Source organism: Gymnoscopelus microlampas, assembly GCF_963454915.1.
Source record: "Gymnoscopelus microlampas genome assembly, chromosome: 4".
NCBI lineage: Eukaryota > Metazoa > Chordata > Actinopteri > Myctophiformes > Myctophidae > Gymnoscopelus > Gymnoscopelus microlampas.
Window position 1 is genome coordinate 34,873,730 of NC_139941.1, and position 20,000 is coordinate 34,893,729.

Genomic DNA, 20,000 nt, shown 5'->3' on the forward strand with positions numbered 1-20,000 from the left:
ACTGTATCACCCTGGTGACTGTTCTCTCTGCATTTGGATAAGATTCTTGTAACAAGACTATGTCTAAACTAGGCATGGGTATAGTTTGATTTTAATCGATTCTGATTCTGCTTATCTATTCCGGTTCTTTTTGCTTCCAAAAAACAAACAAACAAACAAAATACATTAAGAAAGACATAAAGGAAAAAAAAGGTAAAATGTTTTGATAACAAAAATATCTTTATTCTTTTAAGGGTTAAACAAGCCTGGAATGTCATCATTTTAATAGGGGCAAGGTCACTTGGTGTCTTTTGAGGGCACAATGTGCAAATGCTCAGGCAGGAAAGCCATCAAATAAAACAATGATTTTAAGTCCACAGAAATACTGTGGACTTAAAAAACTTTTTTCAAAAGTTCATACATGAGTCACTGGACTCATGAATGATTAATTCAGGGCTGAGTCACTGGACTCATTTGAAAATGGGGATGGGGAGGGGGGAGGGGGCGGTTAAGAATTCAGAATCTCAACAAAATACACTGTCAAATAAAACATTGAAAGGTAAGAGAAAACGGTGAAATCAGCTGGTGCAACCTGTGCCGACAATGTGGCGCTTACTTACCCACAACGCTATCCATCTTGTATTGCATTCGGCAATATGACAACGTGATTAACATTAGTTTGTTCAAAAACTGAGCCGTGTGGCAGGGTTCGTTTGAAATCGACGTCACTCTGGAGGGTTCGGTGTAGGCGACTCTGCATTGTTTGTAGTACAACCACAACATTTGGAAGTCAGTCATACCCAATTGGAATGGAATCTGAAAAATATGACTGATACATCTTGATCATATGACTCTAGAGATACCGATTTGTGTGAGTTTTGGAAATGGCATGAGTAGTATCAAAAAGTGTGTTTTGTGGGGTGGCGGTTCTTCCTTGGCCTATACTGGGAGTGTGCATGCATAGTGTCACGTTGCATTTTGTGCATAATGTGCCCTTCCTGCAAACTTTGAAAGACAATCGTATAGACACATACAGTACATCTTGATCACATGACCACAGAGATAATGTGATTTGTGTGACTTTTGGATAAAATCTGTAGGAGTATTAGCAAGAATTTTGTTTTGAAGAAAATGCAAAATGGCGGAAAATCTTGTTGGGCGAAACTGCCCGTGGCCTATCTGGGGAGTTGTGTCATGATCCACAGAAACCAGCGAATTATTTTTTTATGTACGACCCACACTTTATTAGTTATATGCCAAATGTTTGAAAAATAATTGGGGAGAGTGTGTGAGAGTGTGTGTGCAAAGTTTCACGCAATTGATCCAACAGTGCCGGAGATATAATAAGCTGCTCACAGACAGAGACATACACACAGACACACACATGGACACATGGACAGACAGGAGCGGGGAGAAAATATTTATTTTTGTCTTTTGGCTGTCTGGCCTGGCAGAGACAATAAAATGGAATAAAATTATTCATAACATTGTACTTGACAAGTGCCACTAGAGCAACACCCATAATCTTAATAGTATATCCTTTCAGCAAGTGATTAATTACTTCTGTTCATTCATGGACTTATTTCCTGAAAGTATGAGAGAGATGTGCTGTAGTAGACAAACAGATGATACTTTACAAAAAAAACAAATTTGAGTGTAAACTGTGGAAAAGTGTAAATATAGAGAGTGTTTATATAATATGCATTATGTACTGTAGGATGGAGATTTTCTTTATGTACTTTGAGTACTTACTTGAGTGCTTAATACATTTTTGAGCAAGGTCATTCCAAAGTACTGTGTTATTTGTGCAACAATGACGGAATGATAAACAAAGCAAATGGGTGTTTTGCAATTTGCAGCTCCATTCATGAAGATTAATGCATCTTTCCATTTAGTTTGGTGGCATTAGTGAGTGTGCGTTAATGTCTTCAGAACAGAAAGGGTGATACATCGATAGTGATTCTTTCCAGTTCCAGCCAGCCTGCGCACTTTCCACTCGATGTTCTGAGCTGCCAGTGCCACTGACATCAAGCTGGGGTCCAGCTGCGTTAATCTCACTTTCAGTTTTCCCCTCATATTTGGTTATTAGCCAATTAGAATGGCTAATAACCAAATAGACAATTAGAATAGCCAATTAGAATGGAATTAGAAAAATCTGACTGATACATCTTGATCACATGACTCCACAGATAATGTGTATTGATTTGTATGAGTTTCGGACAAAATGATTAGGAGTAGTAGCAAAACGTGTGTTTTGAAGAAAACATAAATTGCGGTACGGCCGGCTTTGTCATAGGATTTAATTCCAAAATGCGTTGGCAATTGTTTTTAACATTTAGAGTAGACTTTTTTTTACTCAATTTTCCGCCCCAATTTAGTCGTTATTCCAATTGATTCCTCCCCACATTTCTGTGTTGTCACTGCTGTTGTATCTTACCTACTCCTCCCACCCAACACTCCCTGCTGACAGGTGCCGAATCAGCCTGTAGGAATACATGCAATGACCAATATCACCCTCCCCGCCCGGCTTCCGTCAGAATACGAGACAATGTGTTTGCATAGATGCCCGACAAAGCCGGATGCACCACGATGGATTCGAACCCACAACCTCCGTGGTGGTAGGCAGGGACTTTACCACTGCGCCACCCGAGCGCCGGCTATTCACTTTTTAAAGATCAGACGAAGGTCAGAGGAACTCCCTCTGGCGGAGTACCTACAGTATGAGCATCCCCTACTCTGGAGTCGTAGTTTGACAGGTACTTGTAAACTGCTCCTTTGAGTATCTTGAAAACCAGACACATTGAGAGCTGGGAAACTCTTTCTTCCACCCTGAGCCATCCACACTGTGGTTACACTGGACGGGGTGTAGGATGTGGTGAAGGCGTGTGTACAGAGGAAGCTGGAGGCCATCAGAGGCCAACCACTCCCACCCCCTCCACATGGAGATTGAAGAGCGAGTGAACGATAGGAAGGACGCATTCCTCCACCCTGAGGCTGGAGGGGCTTCGTCAGTCCTTTGTGCCGTTTGTTCCGTATGTTTGAGGGTGTCTTTATTGTGAAGGTATTCTATTTTACTTAATCTGTATCTGTAACTTTTACTGCTGTGCTGTCTCTGGCAGCACATCTATCTCTCTATCTAGATTAATGAAGTGAGCTGGGATTAGGTGAGTCCTGGGGTGCAAGTTGAGTAGCAATCTCAGAAATTTATTTTGGAATTATTTTTGTGGGTTATGTTTGCAGAAGATGCTTGTAAACTAATAATAAAACCATTGAATCAATATTCTTTGTCAAATTATTGATTTTCTTCATAAGCAGCTGTGAAATAAGTGGATTACTAACATGGAATGGTCAGGGGTGATCAACACAGAGGCTTAAAATACCAGTGTTTAAAATAATGATGCTTTCAAGTTGCAAAGATGTCTCTAACAGTCCATTAATCTCTAAATCAAAATTGACACATTTGCAGTATGAGCGACAGATGAGCATTTGTTGGGATGATGTTCGGAGTAATTTATTGCCCCAGGCCTCCCACACACCATGACGTTCATATCCACCACCAGGGCTCACCATCTGGCCCGCTTGTTGCCGCTGCACTTTGGATCAGTCCAGTGTGACCCACTGTTGGCAGAGAATGGCTTTAGTCTCTGCAGTGCGGAGCATATTAATGAGAGCTAATGGGAGCCTCCTCCCCAACTCTCCCCAACTCTCTCACCTGCATCACTCAATTCTCACCTCCTCTCTGTACAATATCCATAGGCAATAACTGGATTTATATGCTAGCCTTCGTTGTCTCCCTTCCTTCCTCTTTGTCTTTCTGTCTCTGGGTCTCTCTTTATCTCTCGCTTTCCTGTTTCTGAATGTCTCACTTTCTCTCTTTTTCTCTGTGTATCTTTCAGTCTCTCTGCTGCAAGACTAGTCCATGCCCATGGCAAAAAAAAGAAGAAAAACAGTAATGTGTGATGAAAGCACAGCCTGTACTGCTAAGGCCCAATTTTTGAAATCCCAAACACGGAATAGACTTGGCCCATGTTTCATTGATGCCTGTATACAGCCAGTATACAGTGGCTGACTTGCCACTCTCCAGGTTCTTCTGAATAGGTAGGACACTGATTTAATTAATGCAGAAATACCAGTTCAGTCAGATAACTCATGAATGGATTGAGATTCATGAGTGTGTGAATATTATTTGATTTTGGTGTTCAGGCTCTGCTAAACATTACTCCCTGCTCAGCACATTAGCAGACAACCATTTAAGACAGGGAGATATACAGTACATCTATAACAAACCCCCCAGGGGAAAACAGAACCCTCAGGGAAAGCAGAGCCTACTGGTGGTGCTGGGGTGGTGGTTGGAGCAAACAAAGCACATACAACATCAGTAGCAGCACTGACAGCAAGAGGAAGTGCAATGAATCAGTTGAGCTTAAAGGACGACTTCACCCATTTTCAACCTACTGTATCTTCATATAATTGGTCCTCACTAATGTTCAGGATAAAATGGGGGAGGGGGGGATCTACTCGGTTTGTGTCTCATAGGAGGGCTGTGGACACTTCAGAAACACGCCTACCAGTGACATCATCGTTAGGCAGATTTTTCTTTTCAATTTAGATTGTTATTAGCGCGAGAACAATGGCTTCCATTATAGCATGCTAACTTTCCAGGAATTGAAAGCCTGCAGTTTCTATTAGCGTGGATTTGCCATCGATGATGTCACTGGTAGGCGGGTTTCTGAACTGTCCACAGCGCTCCTCTGAGACACAGAGCGATTAGACAAAAACTTATAATGAGAATTAGTGAGGACCAATTATATAAAGATAGGTTGAAAATGGGTGAAATTGTCCTTTTAGTAGACCGCCAATTTGGTCAGCTGCTTGACACGTCACATACAGTACACCGCCCACATGGCCAACACTTTTACTTATACATTTAAAATAAGAAAATTATACTTTTACGCCACTACTTTAACATTGTTTAACATTTTAACATTGTACAACAACACCGCATTACTAAAATAAAATCTGAATATATTTGCAAGGCTCTCATCATCATTCATGATATTGGATTATCCAGACTGTTCACATGAGAACAACTAGCACTCTCATGAAGACAAGTTGCCTACTGTCCATAGTTGTGTGCTATACTGTAGGACACGATACATAATGTGCCTATCCTTTATATTGCACAAGCTTTGATTTTGATATTGAGAAAATAAGAAGTAGGTATTCCAGTGTGTGTTGTACCATTTAAAAATGTGTAGCAGGTTGCTGTGACACATAAGGAGTCCACACATATACAGTTAGGGCTAGGCCTTTGTTTCTGCTAATATTACTAATTTTATATATCTATGGACAATTCTTTATTGAATGTACAGAAGAACCCATTATTATGTTATCAGCTTCTCTTCGAGTTTACTTTCACAATAATTACATCAGTACTCACAGTTAAAGTATGTGTATTCTTTTCTACACTTTCTGCAATCTAGGAGTCTTAGCTTGTCTCTTTTTGGGTTATCTTTTTAGCATCCTTTTATATAAATCTGTACCACTGTACCTTTTTTGCAAACTGTTAATAAAGTATTCAATCAATCAATCAATCAATCGATCTGGAATGAATGACAATGATTGAGCAGGTTGGGCGTCAATATCTTTCTCAAGGACAGTTAAACAGAACAGATGAGTTGTTAAGGGGAATGAACCTTTGACCTTCTGTGGTATGAGATGGCCACTCTAAACTAGCCTAATTGTGATCATTCAGGGCCATGGCACATTAATCACATGCACGCACGCACGCACGCACGCACGCACGCACGCACGCACGCACGCACGCACGCACGCACGCACGCACGCACGCACGCACGCACGCACGCACGCACGCACGCACGCACGCACGCACACACACACACACACACACACACACACACACACACACACACACACACACACACACACACACACACACACACACACACACACACACACGAGAGAGAGAGAGAGAGAGAGAGAGAGAGAACATTAAATAAGGACAAAAGCTCTCACCAGGAGTGCACAGTTGCGTGTTCATTTAACTGGGTAAATGTTTTAAGTGAAAAATTAACACTGAGGATTTGACAGTGTGCTGTAATCACTTCCAGTACAGTACACTACACACAAACACAATTTATTGAATGGTTCTTTGGGATGGTTAAGGTGCTACAGAGCACTACTTTCCTAGTGGTTCAGCCCCTGTATGGTTCTTTATAGCTTCTCTACTGGTTCTTCAGTTTAGTTTAGTCCCCTCTATTTGTACACTTTCAGAATTATATTAACACTCATGTGCACGTGCAAAGCCCACACACAACCTTGGGTCTGCCACAATCCTCTTCTTCTCCACTCCATGCCATCCCCTTCCATCTGTTGATGGCCAATGTTATGCATTTTCCTGCAAACACAACAGATATGGCCCCCATGAGAGACCAGTAAACCAGGGGAAACACACTGGTGATCAGATTATCCAGTCTTTGCTTTCAAACACAATTAACTTCACTGTGAGCCTTGAAGGTTGGCGCTCTCAAATGCAGTGGTACCAAGACCCCAACCCACCGCCTCCCCTCAACCCTAATCACTTATGTGTCTTTGGGGAAAGAAAATGTTTTACCTTAAACAACTCCCCCCTGCAGTCCCTGCCTTTTATGCTGTTTGTATCGAATCGTTCTTCCTTGCATTCACGGCACCAGTTACGGCGCTGTTTGCAGGATTATTGGAGCTGTATGTCACCTGTCCAATCATATGTCGTGGAAGCTGCCATACTGAGAGGCATCAAGATATTGAACCATGCATAACCATTTCGTACACAAAGACCCATTGGGGAGAGGGAGTGTGTGTGTGTGTGTGTGTGTGTGTGTGTGTGTGTGTGTGTGTGTGTGTGTGTGTGTGTGTGTGTGTGTGTGTGTGTGTGTGTGTGTGTGTGTGTGTGTGTGTGTGTGTGTGTGTGTAGGAATTGTACATGCATGTTAAATAAAAGAGAACCTGGGGTAGATCTGCTATTTCCGATTAAGTTATTTAGTGTAGAGCGAAAACGGGAGGAGGGCTAGTCCTTGGGAATCTGGTCAACGTATAGGGTTTAAGTGGTAAAGAAATGAGAAAAGTGTGCTCCTCGTAGCGCAGATCTCCGCCTGGGTTGCCTACACAGGGCTGTGTCAGTCATGGGGTGCAGCCATCAGGTCATGAAGCTGTGAGTGTGGGGGTTAATAGAGTTTGTACGACAGACAGTGCAACCTTTCTCGTTTGTTGTGCTCCCTAAGGGCAGAACTGAAAGCACCTTTGGAGGCCTCTCTATACAGGCCCCTCAACATGTGATTCCAATGGGGATCATTGGATGCTTGATATATGGCATTTTCATTTTTAAATATAAATAAGCTCACTTTTCTGTGAATCTGATAACAGGCAAATGGAGTATGCAAACCCTGTTTAATGGTCATTGTCACATGACGCACGAGAGCATTACATTTTGTGCCTAATTTGGTGAAAACAAAATAAAGTTTCTGCAACAGTGACATTAGTACAGTAGCATTTGAGGCGTCCCCTATGGGTAGAAGTGAAATCTCTTTTGGCGCTGCGCTGTTTAGAGGCCCCTCAATGTGTGATAAAATGTTTTGGCAGATCTGATGCTGCATTCAGGATTTTTGAGGTTGCAGTGGTTGCAGATGTGTGCAGTTGTGTTGAGCAACCTGATGAGTGCAGCAGGTGTTTCATTAGTTTGATCTTGCCAGTAAATACAGTGAGTGACTCTGACTGACCTACAGGTACTGGCAGAAAGTGAACCGGGTTGCCAGTGCTTTTTGCAAGAGAGGCTCAGCTTTGATGTTTCTCTCTGGCCAGCTATGCTTTTGGCTGAGTGCTCAATTTCAAAGCCTCCCCCCTCTGACCCCACCCACCCTGGATAATTACCGTATAGAGTGAAAGTGTCAAATTAGCAAATTAATTAAGGTTATTAGAGGGATTAGGTTTTAATTTGAACAGACTTGATGAGGACAACATTTCTCCATGGGGAAATTGCTTGAAGGGACACTTCAAAAACACACAGCTGATGTACTGTCTATACAGCATATCACATAATATCTACAAACTGGACAAAATCTTGCACAGCTGTCATCCGCATGTCGATATGCTAAACCTTGAAACTTGAAAGAAATCAATGAAATGATAGAGATTAGAATAAATGCTTTAAAATAAACACCTTAAAAAAACAAATAAGTAAATATAACCTGTCCCCTATCAGTGGCATCGTGGTACATTAATTTGCTCACTCAGTAAAATTATGTAACGTAGATGAAAAATATTTTAAATCCAAAGTACTTGATTCAAGTTTAAGATGTGATCATAGCAAAAATCATTTCCTATCATACTAGTATGTACAGATTAGTATTTAGTCAAAACACTGGTGAAATAATTCCTACCTTGATATATTAGATTTTAACTGATGGTCTGTCAAACCTCATGGTAGACATATTTAGCAACCACATTGTCAGTGGAAAGCCTGGGTGATGGATGAGGTTTCTTAGTGATATGCACTGATATATGCAGCAATGCCATCCTGATTATGTGCATGATTATGACCATATAAATGGATTACTGGAAAACACTGGCAACCATCTTGAATGCTAGCAACTTTCCTCATAACTTGATATTGTAGCTTTTCTTTTTCTTCTTTCTTTTCTTCTTTTTTTTTACTCCAATAGAGCCCACATTTAAAATTCTCCTCACCTATTAGCTGTGCATGGAGATTAGAGCAATGTTTTGCTCCAGCTGTCAAGGATAGAGTACAACTTGAAAGAAATGAGGGTGGATCATTATTCAAAAGCCTACGTTATCTTTTGTGTTCACCCCCTTGAAAACAACCAGTTTGCTTCGCAGGCCTCTTTACGGAGTGTACGTTAAAGGCACAATAAGTGATATGTTGTCGTTTAATGTTGTTTATTCTGATAATATTCATTGATATGGACTGTTTGTTTGTCACAGGGTCTCTCCAGCTCTAAACAGAAAATAAATGTTCTGGCCAGGATACCAGTTTATCCAATCAGGAGAGAGAACTCATACAGGATACAGGATAAACAAGTGAAATTGGGAGTGATGACATAAAGAAATGAGCCGACAACATTGGCACACTATAAAATTGAAGTTGATAAATGGGTACTCTCCCCTGATTGGATGAAATTGGCAACGCCCTTGAAAATTTGTTTTCTGTTTATTAAATAGCTGGAGAGATGGAGAGACTCCATGTTACTGAACAAACACTATACGGTAGCAATGATTACAATCGGAATATATAGCTTTTACTTTTTAACGCAAAAGCCTTTGTCTTAACCATATAATATCACATACACTACCTTTAAGTCAACTGTAATTACATAGCACATTTCATACAGCAGGTGTAGACTCAATGGGCCTCTTTCACAAAGCTCGCTTAAATTGCAACTAGGGTAGCCCTAAAGTTGTGTACAGCCTTGATTTGTGCACATCACAGGTGTATGAGATGATGAATCCCACCTGTTTGTAAAACAGATGTGCTTCATGTGTGAATCAATTGCATTGTTCCACGCAACAACAATGAAAAGGAATGATAACCACACACTTTAAGCGTAGCTTCCAGAGGGAGCCATATTAACCTCATTTAGAATTGATTCTAGGTTTAATGAGACCTTTATCTGATGATCTATGGCTCTGTCCGGTGCATAATCAGCGAGCATGTCAACAACGTAGGAAGGAGCTAAGCCATTCATATCTCTAAAAACAATAATAATCATTAATTCATTAAGTCATTAATAGAAAATGATTTCTTTTTTTTCAATGGGAGCCAGTGAAGAGAATCTAAAATAGGAGCAATGTCTTCTGACTTTTTGGGTTTAGTTAATATGCAGTCTACCTCAACAGCCTATTCACAAATAAATGAAGATTAATTGAGGCAGAGGTGTGACTTATTATCTTGATAGACAGCCCCTGCTTCGATCTGCCTCCTGACCAACACTCGATCCCTTCCCCATATGGTACAGGTCTCCAATCACACCCATATCAAACGGAAAGTGCTGTAGTAATGAGGGTGAATTATTCAAGAAATAATCCTCCAACTAATCCTCCAGCTATCTCCTAATAGACCAAAATGTTGGATTTTAATGACAGGAGGTGAAATCTGCTGGCATACATTTTACAGCACCTGAAAGACTGTCTGGTTGATTGGAGAGGTTATGTTCTCCATAGTTGCTGAAAGTCTGCATTGATATAAATGTGGAGAAATGCTTAACCTCAAATGCAGAAGACAGATATAGTACACACACATCCCGTTTATGGCATGGCACTGAAGAAGGGGGGCTAATGATGGATGTGTCAGTTGGTTGGTTGGTTGGTTGGTCCGTACGTACGTCCATCCACCATTTTGGTCTCAAACAACATCTTGAAATACTGGCTTTTTTTTGCACTCTGTGCAACTTCATCAACCTGAGAGGAATGATTAAAGTTCAAAAAGTTATGAATATTGCCTGGAATAATCTCTGCCTGTATGCTAGAAGCAATGAAAGTTTACCATATTAAAGTTTTGGCTCATTAGCATAATATCTAATTTGTTGAGCAATTTGCACTAAACGTGATATATATCAACATAGTATAAACCAGCTATATCAGACAATAACTGTGAGCTGTGCACCAATTAATTTGAGACTGGGTATGTCCCAGCCCTTTAATGGTCATATTCCAATGACCATTTACAGTATCACTTTCAAAATGCTCAGAAATATTCATCAATTCCCTGTTTACCTTAATGGGCTTAAACACCAATGTTTATGTTTGTTTTTAGTATCTGTCCAAAGAACACAAGACCGTTATCCCCACCTAAACAGATACACACTCAATACAATATTTTTTGTTTGACCTAACCATCAGAGGCAGGACTATGAGTTGAGTTAACTCAGAGTATTTGCAAAAGCATACATAGTTTGACCCCAAAGCTCAAAATAAAAAGAACGGATTCCTCAAATAACTGATGCTTGTGTGTGCGTGTGCGTGTATCAGCTGAATCAACTTAAATGTAACATACAGTATTACAAGTGTAAAATAGTGGGTAAATGTATTTCTTTGTGTAAGCCCTCAACATTGCATGTACAGGAAGAGGTATAGGGAAAGAGAATAGAGAAGAAAGAAACACAGAAAACAGATCAATTCAAATAACAGAAAGGCACAGTCAAATCAAATAACAGAAAGGCACAGTCAAATCAAATATACAAAGTCCAGTATGCAAGTTTCAGGGTAATCCAACAAATATTTACTTGTTTGTCAAACATGTTTTGTAATATGTTTTCACAGTAACTAAAGATCTGTTCTGTTCATGTAAACAAATTCCTCAAAACTCTTTCCTAATCCTTTATTTCTGACACAAGCTAGCTCCCTGGACAAAAGCAACAGCTACATGAATAATGCATATAGGCAGGGAAAGAGAATAGAGAAGAAAGGAACATAGAACAAGTCAAATAACCTGAAGGCATGCAGTCAAATCAAATATACAAAGTCCAGTGCACAAGTTTCAGGCTAATCCCACAAATATGTACTCGTTTGTAAAAAATGTTTTGTATTATTATGTAATGTGATATATTCACACTAACTAGGTTATCTGTTTATGTAAATATATTCCTGAAAACTCTTTCCTAATCCTTTACTTTCTGACACAAGCACTTGCTGCTTGCTGGACAGGAGCACCAGCTACATGAATAATGCATCGCGTAATCTCCCCTCTGCATGTGCCTTGCAGGTACATGGCGATCATCCACCCGCTGCAGCAGCGCATGTCGTCCACCGAGACCAAGGTCGTAGTGGGAGTTATCTGGGTGCTAGCGCTGCTCCTGGCTTTCCCTCAGTACTACTACTCCACCGTTGAAATGTTCCCCCGGGAGCTCTGCTACATCGACTGGCCCAACGAGGTCTTCAAAAAAATGTGAGTTCCTTTATCTGCCTTGACTCTCTGTCCCTCTGATTTTCTTCTCTGTCAAAGAGAGGTGCTGAGTTCCTACACAGTAAAATCCTCAGTGTGAATTAATCAGTTTGTAACTCAGTGTGAATTAATCAGTTTGTAACTCTGAGAGTGAATAAGTGGAACCAAATGGACCATCTCACTACAGTATGTGGTGCCGTGCTATCCAACTGACCTGACCTCTCTCTCCATCCCTCTTCCTCTCTGCCTCTCCCATCTCTCACGTCTCTCTTTCTCTCCATCTTTCTTCCATTCAGATGTGAGATCTCCCTGTGAATGTGTATTTTTGGTTGAATAATTCAACAGCTATTTAGCCGTTGAATTCTTCAACAAGTACTATTAATTACTGCTAAATTGAGAGTAAATGCTGGTGGGGGGGACTGGAATTCAGTGTAAATGAGAGGCACGCTGTGAAAAGGAGGGAGGATGTTTTGCTTTGTTTGTTGAATAAATTGAAATATTGTGGGGTTTTTTTCCCACTGGTTCAGGGATGAGCCCCAGGAAGGTTCTGAAAGAGGCTTTATTCACTCCTCTATGTGCTGTACACCACCAATCCCCACTTCCCACCCCTGAATATACCGAACTGTTTTAATTTTATGTTAGTGTGTGGTTTCTCCAATGCAGTCATTAATCTGCTATTAAGGGGCTATTAAGGGTTAAGGATAGGTTAAGTTTTTGTTTTTCAACAGGCAGGCGGAAGAAGAATGTGGCATTATCTGTTTCCTCCACACAGTGAAAATTAATAGCATTTCTGTGAGCACATTAATCAATGTAATGACAATTAACTGGAGCCCATTCATTACCAGCAAACACTGCTTCCTTAAAGGTTAACTAGGTAACTTTGAGCCTAAATGTAAAAAATGATAATAATTATATATGTTATCTTAATTGATCCCTTTGAACTTCAAAGGGGTTATGCACGGAGTTGATTGATTGGGCCATAAAAGTGTCACACTCTGTATGTGCTCGTTAGTGCTCTCTCTAATCAATGAATGCATCAAAGACAGCAATCACTTTGATACCTGTCAGAGAGGGGAGAGGGGAATGTGTGTGTACACACACAGATCTGCGATCTTACCTAGTATACCTTTAATCTTTAATTTAGTGGTGCACAAAAAGTTGAAACAGAAAGTTTTTTATTATTTTTTTTACTTTTGCGTAGGCCTACATCAGTTTTTCTGACCATTTTTTTCTTACTTCTTCAAATCTGTAAATGCAAAAAGGTCTTGATGGTTCCACTGCACCTTCAAGAGACATAGTTCTTGCACATCCAGTTTGTATCCGGGTCCAGCGCAAATAGAAGATCAACATCTAGTATACAGTATGTCTACCTACAGTATAAATTCACAGAATCTCTGTGGATCCGTGTGTTCCTCTTATATCTCGAGAACTGTCTGACCCATTGACTTCAAACTTGGGGTGTGTATCATAAAGGACCTGAGGCAGTCATATAGGCTACTGATTGAGAAGTCAGTCAGATCAGCAGTTGTCCAGACATATCTATATAGATCTGCATCTGTCTGTCTGTCTGTCTGTCTGTCTGTCTGTCTGTCTGCCTGTGTTCATTTATGCCCATATATCGAGACCTCTGTATCTGTCTGGGTGCTGCACTATACTTTGACTGTACTCCTCTGATAATAAGTATTGCATAACCAGAGGGGCATGCGTTCCCAACGGTTAGTGTCCTAGTAAAGAAAACAATGAAGTCTGCACCAAGGTTATGATAGTTTTACATTTTCATTACTTTTTATTTTTATTGCTATTTTTTAAGATGTTTTGAAGACTAAAACTAAGGACATTTTCTCTATGATTTTAGTTCGTTTTAGTTAGTTTTGTAAACACAATATAGTTTCAATTAGTTAACTTTTTTTTGTAAAGCCTGGTTATAATCTTTATTTCCGTTAGCTGAAATCTTTTTCCAATTCTAGTTTTAGTTAACTATAATAACCTTGGTCTGCACACTGTTATGCTCCCACTCTTAACTGCAAAGTTTCGATCACGTCTGGATCATCCACTGGATCTTCAGAGCCAGACATGATTGAAAGGATTTGCAATAAACAGTGGGAATACATTGCTACTGTGCAGACTTTATTGTTAATGTTTTCTGTAGCTGCATGTGTCCCATTGTCTCATTACTTGCTTAACTGCTTCTCTGCTTCTCTCTCTCTCTCTCTCTCTCTCTCTCTTTATGTGTGTGTGTGTGTGTGTGTGTGTGTGTGTGTGTGTGTGTGTGTGTGTGTGTGTGTGTGTGTGTGTGTGTGTGTGTGTGTGTGTGTGTGTGTGTGTGTGTGTGTGTGTGTGTGTGTGTTGGTCTCATTGGTGAAGTTTAAAAAGATCGCTATGCAGGGCCGGTTAGAGCCTGCAGCTGCTATATTTGGGTTGCCAGGTAGAAATAATAGGTGGGTAACGTAGGCAGTATCAGTATGTAGCACCGCCAGTTACAATCCCATGCAAGATGGCGCAAAGATCTGGCAAAAGGACAGTAGCATTCTATTATAATTTATGAAGTAGTATTTCTATTATCATTTATAAACTAATATTCTATTCAAATTTTTACAGTAGTAATCTATTATATTTTTCGCTATTCAAAATGTATTAAGAACAATTTGAAGCAGGGAAATCTCTGCGCATAACTGTAGTCCCACATTTCTAGAAGGTGGCATACCCGTTTCCTGTTCTGGTTCAGTTTCCCATAGCTTTGTTTGATTGGCTTGATCTGACCAAAAAATACAACTTTTCTTTTTCATTATAATGTTCTTATTTTGTTCATGTAATGTGCGAGGGAAGCACAAACTGTGCTTACTGTGTATATGAAACCCAATCCTTCTATTAGAACCCATGGCAAGGGCCATGGAGTACCACTCAGCGTATGCCGGCTCTCACAGCACACCAGTACTCCAACCAGGTTCACACTTGGTACAAATATTGCTCAGTGCTCTGGCTAGGACCTAAGATTCTTTCAACACCTTGAATGTAGTTACACGTTGTACAATTTGTATGAAAGTTCATTATTGTGTCACATTTTGGGCCGGTATGCCCGCCCTACTGCGCATGCGCCATTACTGCACATGCGTGATATACTGTAACCAACAGCGCAGTCACTCCGCATGCGTGGAGATTGATCACGCTGTTCAAGGAACAATAAGCAACAAGTGACAGACAGAACTTCACTTTTTACCGTAGTCTGTTGTCCAAACAGACTGTATAAAGGCATGGGATCACAGAAAAAACGCTTTAGGTACGCTTTACTTACTTCCTTCACTTACTTTCTTTACAGATTGCGCTGCTTATTGATTTGTTCAGCGTTTACTTAAACGTGTTGCATCTCACTCATTCTATTTCTCTCTCTCTCACACACACATGCTAGCGTTTGTTTATTGGTGTGTGATTTTTTCAATTCCTATTTTTGATGTATACTGGATTTTGGGTCTAGCATTCCACTGAGAAAACCCATTGTTGATGCGCAGCCTCTTTTTCTTTAGGTTTTTTAGTATATCTATTTCTATATCTATTGTATTGTATTGTCTGTATTATATTACTGCTGAATTGAGTACAATGGACCACAATGGAAACAAGCCCCCGGGGCCTCTTGTGTTATCCTTTTAGCATGGCCTTTGACTGTACTACCTGTACTGTTAACAACCTTGTAAATATCCACTTTGTGGAGTATTCAATCAATCAAAAACAGCCTGGGCCATCTAACCCACCTTTTTCACCGGCCCAATGCATGAACTTCATTTGAAGGGATTAAAGGTAGGGAAATGTGCTTTGAGTTAGTGTAAATCTTCTCTGGGGCCACACGCTGAGGACTCCATGCCATGCCAGATGTGCCTCTGGAGCAGTTTTGCCTCAGGGTTAGAAAAACACATTAAATGCAGTATGACTGCGGGTCATAATATTAACATAATCACAAGAGTGCAGGCCACCCCAGCACACTGTAATGTTTCTGTTTATCTGTTTTTGTAATAGCGCGAGCATGGCAGATAAACAAGGACATGCACCCACAGATGGCTCAAAGTACGCGAAACAAATACTACATTCCTACTAGAGTTCTCAACGGGCCTGAAAATTAAGGCTCGGCCCTAACTGGGCCCGACTGGGCCGGCCCGAGGCTCGGCCCGAACCCGATTATTACCATCATGTTAGGCCCGAAAGCCCGAAAAAACCTGAGGGGGGAAAAAATAAGATTTTTTTTTTCTGTTCTGAATGTGTATTTATCTATTATTATTATTATTTTAAAAAATCATTAAAAAAAAAATATATATATTTTTTTTTTCATGGAGCCCGAGGCTCGGCTCGGCCCGACCAATTAGCATACTTTTGAGGCCCGGCTCGGCCCGAAAATGTCGGGTCGGGTCGGGCCCGGTCGGGTTCGGGTAGAATTTGAGAACTCTAATTCCTACACACACACACACACACACACACACACACACACACACACACACACACACACACACACACACACACTCCCACACACACACACACCTTCTGATTACCAGACGCCCTCTCTACCACTAATTTACAGCCGTCCGATAGGCGGCTGTAGGTTAGTTACCGGCAACCTCCGCGGTAGGGGGAGGCTACTTTACCACTGCGCCACCCAAACACCTTGTACAGCTTACTTTAAGTGCATTACACTACTACTAGCCAGTTACTCTTGTTCCTACGCCTGCACAACCAGCTCCACACCCGAATTTGAATCTAATGTACAGAATAAATGTACTGAATTTGTTTTATTTCTGTACACCAAGTAGTTTTGTTATTATTGATTAAGATTATAAAAATGTCTATGTTCTTTAGAGACTGTCAGTGCACATAGCACTTGCACACAGTGCACATACAGTATCTTGTTTGTGCTAAACCAGGGAATGACAACTTGTGTAACTCCCTCCAAGCACAGACAGACACAAGTGGTTTCCTTGCTACTGATTTATTGGAACGTGACTTCAAATCCCTCTAATCCAGCGTGAAACAAACAAACAAACAAACAAATACTTTGTTGGCTGCATGCTACACATAAAGGGAGTACTCTTCAGTCTTCAGGTCCTCATGACCCTTCTTATAACTTCAGACAGTAACCTTTCTTATAACTTTAAGTTTAGACAGTCTCTGTGCCCAGCATGACACAGAGCTTCTGCGCCTTGCTGCTGCTTAATTAGTTAATGCAAAAGTCCTGTGTGAACCCCATTCACATGATAGCAGACCAAACGAGACACAGAACGTGACTTTGACACTTCAAAATAAAAGCATTACTACAACTTGACAAATAACCATGACATATACATAAATGTGACTTAAAATAACTTCTTCATTATGAACTTGGACTTTAGACAAATAACAAATTATTACTTATAGTAGCAACAGTTACACTCCCACCAAATCACACAAACCTTGACGTGCGATTTCTTTTAACACTTTTTAACCTCAAAATAAAACTTTTATGTTATTAAACATTACAATGAAATTTCAGGCACAACAGTAGTACACCTTTTTAGTTGTGGGTTTTCCCTTTTGATCAAATGCGATGTCACATTTTTAGTGTTCTCACCCTATCATCTGACCCTGTATAGCCTTCAGTGATACTGGCCAGCTTCCGTTGGTTGGATAGAGACACACGGGCGGAAACGGAAGGCCTACAAATTCACGCCCACTTTTGAGACAGCGCTGCTACTCGGGGTCCGTTAGAAAGATGAACTGCAGCTCTCAATGCAATCTTTATGAGAGGCATTGTAAAATACCGTCATTTCATTGGTTAACTACTGAGGCTGTAGCGACTTTTTTGGTGTTCTAATAAAGTGTCCCATTTGTTTGATTTGTCCTTTTTAATGTCCCATATCTGTCATATCGATATACTACCCACAATATACTATAATATACTCCATCAGTATGTCAAAACCGCTAGCATCGGAGATCTAGACTTTAAGTGGGCGCATGGTATATACGTCACGGACGCATCCCTTGAGGTTTTCAATACCCAGAAAACTGCCGAAAGTGGACGTTTTCAATATGTTTTGGTCATTATCTCTGGAACAGAAGGTCCAATCTTCTCAGTTCAAAGCTTGTTGGGTGCGTGACTTTGAGGACACTAAGCACGCAATGACACATTTTCGGGTTATAATTATTTTTTTTAGGGGAGGCGAGATCTTAGTTGGGCAGGCGACCGCCTGTCCTGCATCTACAGTGTGGGTACACCACTGGTCGGCGCTCGGCGCTCGTAAAGACAGTGATGTCACTGAAATGCGACAACTTCTCTGTCTGCCGTCTACCCTCTGCTGTGTTAACATTATGGGTAACTCGTTAAAGTGGCAAATTAAATGTGAAACACATCAACTATTAAGAAAACAAGAAGATATGTTGACAAAGACACTCCATACATTTGGAAACATATTTTTATTTAAATCAATATCGTCTCCAGTTAATGCAGGATAATTTCAAAAGTAGGCTAATTCTCATATCCTCTCATAGGGAATGCATTGAGAGCTGCAGTTCGTCGTTCTAACGGACCTCGAGTAGCGGCACCATCTCAAAAGTGGGCGTGAATTTGTAGGCCTTCCGTTTCCGCCCGTGTGTCTCTATGGTGCCAGATCATCTTCTAGAAGGACATTGTCATTGACATTCAAGTTCCTTCTGTTCTTGTGACACTTTCGTCTTGGTTCCTTGTGGCTGTTCTTTAATACTGCTGGATGCTTTGTGTGTGTTCCTTCTTCATCCAGGAATGGATTCAACTTGCACAGCTTGCTGAAAAATATGAACAATTTAAAAAGAAATAAAACATTAAAATTGGATCCTATATTAAAATTGCCTAGTGGGTGGGTGGACGTGGACCGCAGTCACAAACATAACATCCGGACCTGCGAGGCCCACCGTTGCTCCGATCTGCACCAAACTTGGCAGTTGGCACAAACACTCTTCAGGGGTCTGCCATCAGGATTACCACAAAAAGCATAATAGTGGCACGTTGGAGGTGAGCAGCAGCACGGCTGTGATTCAGTACAGGTTGGCGCTGCTGTCATTCACACATCTCATGAATACTGACCCCATGTCACCTTGCATTCTGTAACTAGCCTTTTCGCACTGCTGTGACATTCCACTGTTGTGCCTGCACCTTCCATCTCTGTCTGTCTATCTGTCTGTCTGTCTGTCTGTCTGTCTGTCTGTCTGTCTGTCTGTCTGTCTGTCTGTCTGTCTGTCTGTCTGTCTGTCTGTCTGTCTATCTGTCTGTCTGTCTGTCTGTCTGTCTGTCTGTCTGTCTGTCGTCCACATATCTGCCTGCTAGACAGGCATACACTCGCAAGCAAGCACAAGTGGCCCCTTTATACAACACGCTGCCGTGCACGCACTTGCACGTACGCACACACGCACGCACGCACTCACACACACACACACACACACACACACACACACACACACACACACACACACACACACACACACACACACACACACACACACACACACACACACGTAACACACTCGTATTTTGGAAAATCACAGCCAGGGTAGACAAGTGAGCACACCCTGTCCCTTTTGATCCTTGTACTCTAAAGTGGGCTCCATGTGAGCAGTCAGTGCCAGTAACACAGTGTGCGGCAGGGTGTCATGTTACCTCCTGCATTCACCTACTGTGGTGCTGACTGACCAGCTGCAAAGGGAATAAAACAAAACAGGTCCACCTTACAAACAGATACAGTACCTATGTACTGCACATTCATGCACACACTGACATAGATAGATAGGCCTAGTCCATGAGCCAGACAAGATTTCATTATCGAAAGAGTGGGCAAAACCATACCTATATTAAATTGTTTATAGGGTCAATATAAGTAAATAAATATATGATAACCTCTCCACAGGAGCAGCTTTTTCATATTTATCACACATTTTGTTATTTTCCCCATACGTATTACGGCAGGTGAAAAAATTACAAAATTAAAAAAATTGTTATAATGAAACTTCCCCAGTTGATTACTTACACGAAGACAATGATTTATCATATTACAAGTTTTCTGAATTGTATATTTAAATATGC

At 40.9% G+C, this 20,000-nt stretch overlaps 1 protein-coding gene across 2 annotated transcripts in view; it reads left to right on the forward strand.

The window, feature by feature from the left end:
* Nucleotides 1–20,000, forward strand: part of tacr1a (tachykinin receptor 1a) — a 34,800-nt gene that overhangs the window by 2,552 nt on the left and 12,248 nt on the right. For both annotated transcript variants that reach the window (XM_084055705.1, XM_084055706.1), the window contains exon 2: nt 11,753–11,935. In XM_084055705.1, the coding sequence (XP_083911831.1) occupies nt 11,753–11,935 (183 nt within the window). The remainder of the gene's footprint in view (nt 1–11,752; nt 11,936–20,000) is intronic.